The sequence below is a fragment of the Trypanosoma equiperdum genome (genome assembly GCF_001457755.1).
Source record: "Trypanosoma equiperdum strain OVI genome assembly, contig: ctg_519, whole genome shotgun sequence".
Classification (NCBI taxonomy): Eukaryota; Euglenozoa; class Kinetoplastea; order Trypanosomatida; family Trypanosomatidae; genus Trypanosoma; species Trypanosoma equiperdum.
In genome coordinates this window covers 7,888-9,495 of record NW_027124442.1, presented here as the reverse complement: position 1 = coordinate 9,495, position 1,608 = coordinate 7,888, and the positions used below count along the sequence as shown (strand labels likewise).

General features: G+C 40.3%; 1 protein-coding gene across 1 annotated transcript in view; it reads right to left on the bottom strand.

Moving 5' to 3' along the window:
* TEOVI_000216900 (Trypanosomal VSG domain containing protein, putative) overlaps positions 1-830 on the bottom strand; it is a gene marked incomplete at both ends in the record, with an annotated part of 963 nt that extends 133 nt beyond the window's left edge. Inside the window, one exon of the mRNA XM_067225274.1 lies at positions 1-830. Coding sequence (XP_067081375.1) covers positions 1-830 — 830 coding nt within the window.
* Positions 831-1,608: the final 778 nt, after the last annotated feature.

Genomic DNA, 1,608 nt, shown 5'->3' with positions numbered 1-1,608 from the left:
CCGCACTGTTCTTTGATCGTTGTCCAAGTTGCCCCTGCGCTTGTTCCTGTACAGGAACTCCAGGCTGTTGCTGTGCAGCCTGCAGTGTCGAAGCCGCAGCTGTATGCGTTGCTTGTTGTGCTATCAATGGCGCAGAGGCAAAACAAATCTCCTATCAAACTCTTGCCGACGTTGTTGCCTTTGCAGTCGGCGTTTCGCGTCCCGGTGGTTGATCGCGTTTGCGGTGCTTTTCCGTCCTTTGAACTTGCGTCTTTGCCGTACAACGCGTTGTCTAGTTGTTTTTGTAGGCCGCTGTTTTTTGGGTCCGCTGCTGATTCTTCGGTTGCTTTATATTGTCCGTAGAGCCGGGTTGCTTCGGTTTCTAGGTGAGCTACGTATTCGGCTTGCTGTTTTCCCCATGGTGATTTTGTCATTTCGTCGCTTAACCTCGGGAATTTTGCATCTTTACCCTGTGTTTTTGCTCGGGCTTTGGCTGCTGTCCATTTCGTCCAATTTGCCATGCAGTCAGTCTCTTCTTCTGGCTTGTTGCATCCGACGGCTTTGGCTGTCGGTGTGTCTTGTGGTGGCTTCTCTGGGTACAGTTTTAGCCAGTCTGGGTCGGCAAGGCTGACATAAATGTCGCGTATGGTGTCCAAAGCTGATTCAGCAATTGTTTTTTGGGGGGAAGCTGTGGAGAGGTCTGTCTGCGCTAGGTTTACCAAGGCACATAGTACTTGAAAGTCGACGGCATTAACTCTATCTCCTGCTGTGCTTTCTGCTGCGTGCCATGTCGCTGCGAGTGCTTCCACTAAGAAAATGAATTTTATATGAGTTTTTGCACTCAGACGCATATTAATCGAGTGCGTCAATAGGTAACGACCGTCCTTTCCTTTTCCTTTAAAAAATGTGCGTAATGGCGCGGTGGATTGAATTTAGAAGTACATTTAGGAAGCTATATGTGGTTTCTGTGCTTGCGGTTTACAGTGCGCCACCTATTACAATTTTAAATGCTGTTGAAGTGCACTTTTTAAAAAAAAAACACTTTAACATGAAAAAATAACACTAATATTCGCACAAATGTTTAAAAATAGAACACTTTAAGAAAAGCATTGCCAACATGCCCTAAATTTTGTTTCTCGAATAGTGTTAGATGTAATTCAAAACTTTTTAATGAGCTTTTAATGTCCATGAAAAGTGATCTTTCAATCATATGTAGCGTTGTCGTGTGCTCATAACTTTTTAGGGTATACTTTCAAAATTTATAGGTTTTACAACCAGCATGACATAGTCTTGAAAAGAATAAAGTGTGAATTCCCACAGAATGCCAAATGATTATTTTTCTGATTTATTTCGTATAAATGGGGATAAATGACAGAGTCATTAAAATATATAAATTATTCGCATATAAGTGTTTATTTTTTGAAGATATTCAACGTGTGAAAAAGTATGTTTCACCATAGAAACCCAAAGTCACCAGACAAATTTATAAACAGAATTTTTTTTAGACAAGTTTTCCATCAAGTTAATTTCTGGTTATTGTTTTATTTTAATATTAAAGATAGATAAAAATGTAAGTAAGATAATATATATATATATATATATCGGCGATGACCACTTTCTGGTGCTTTC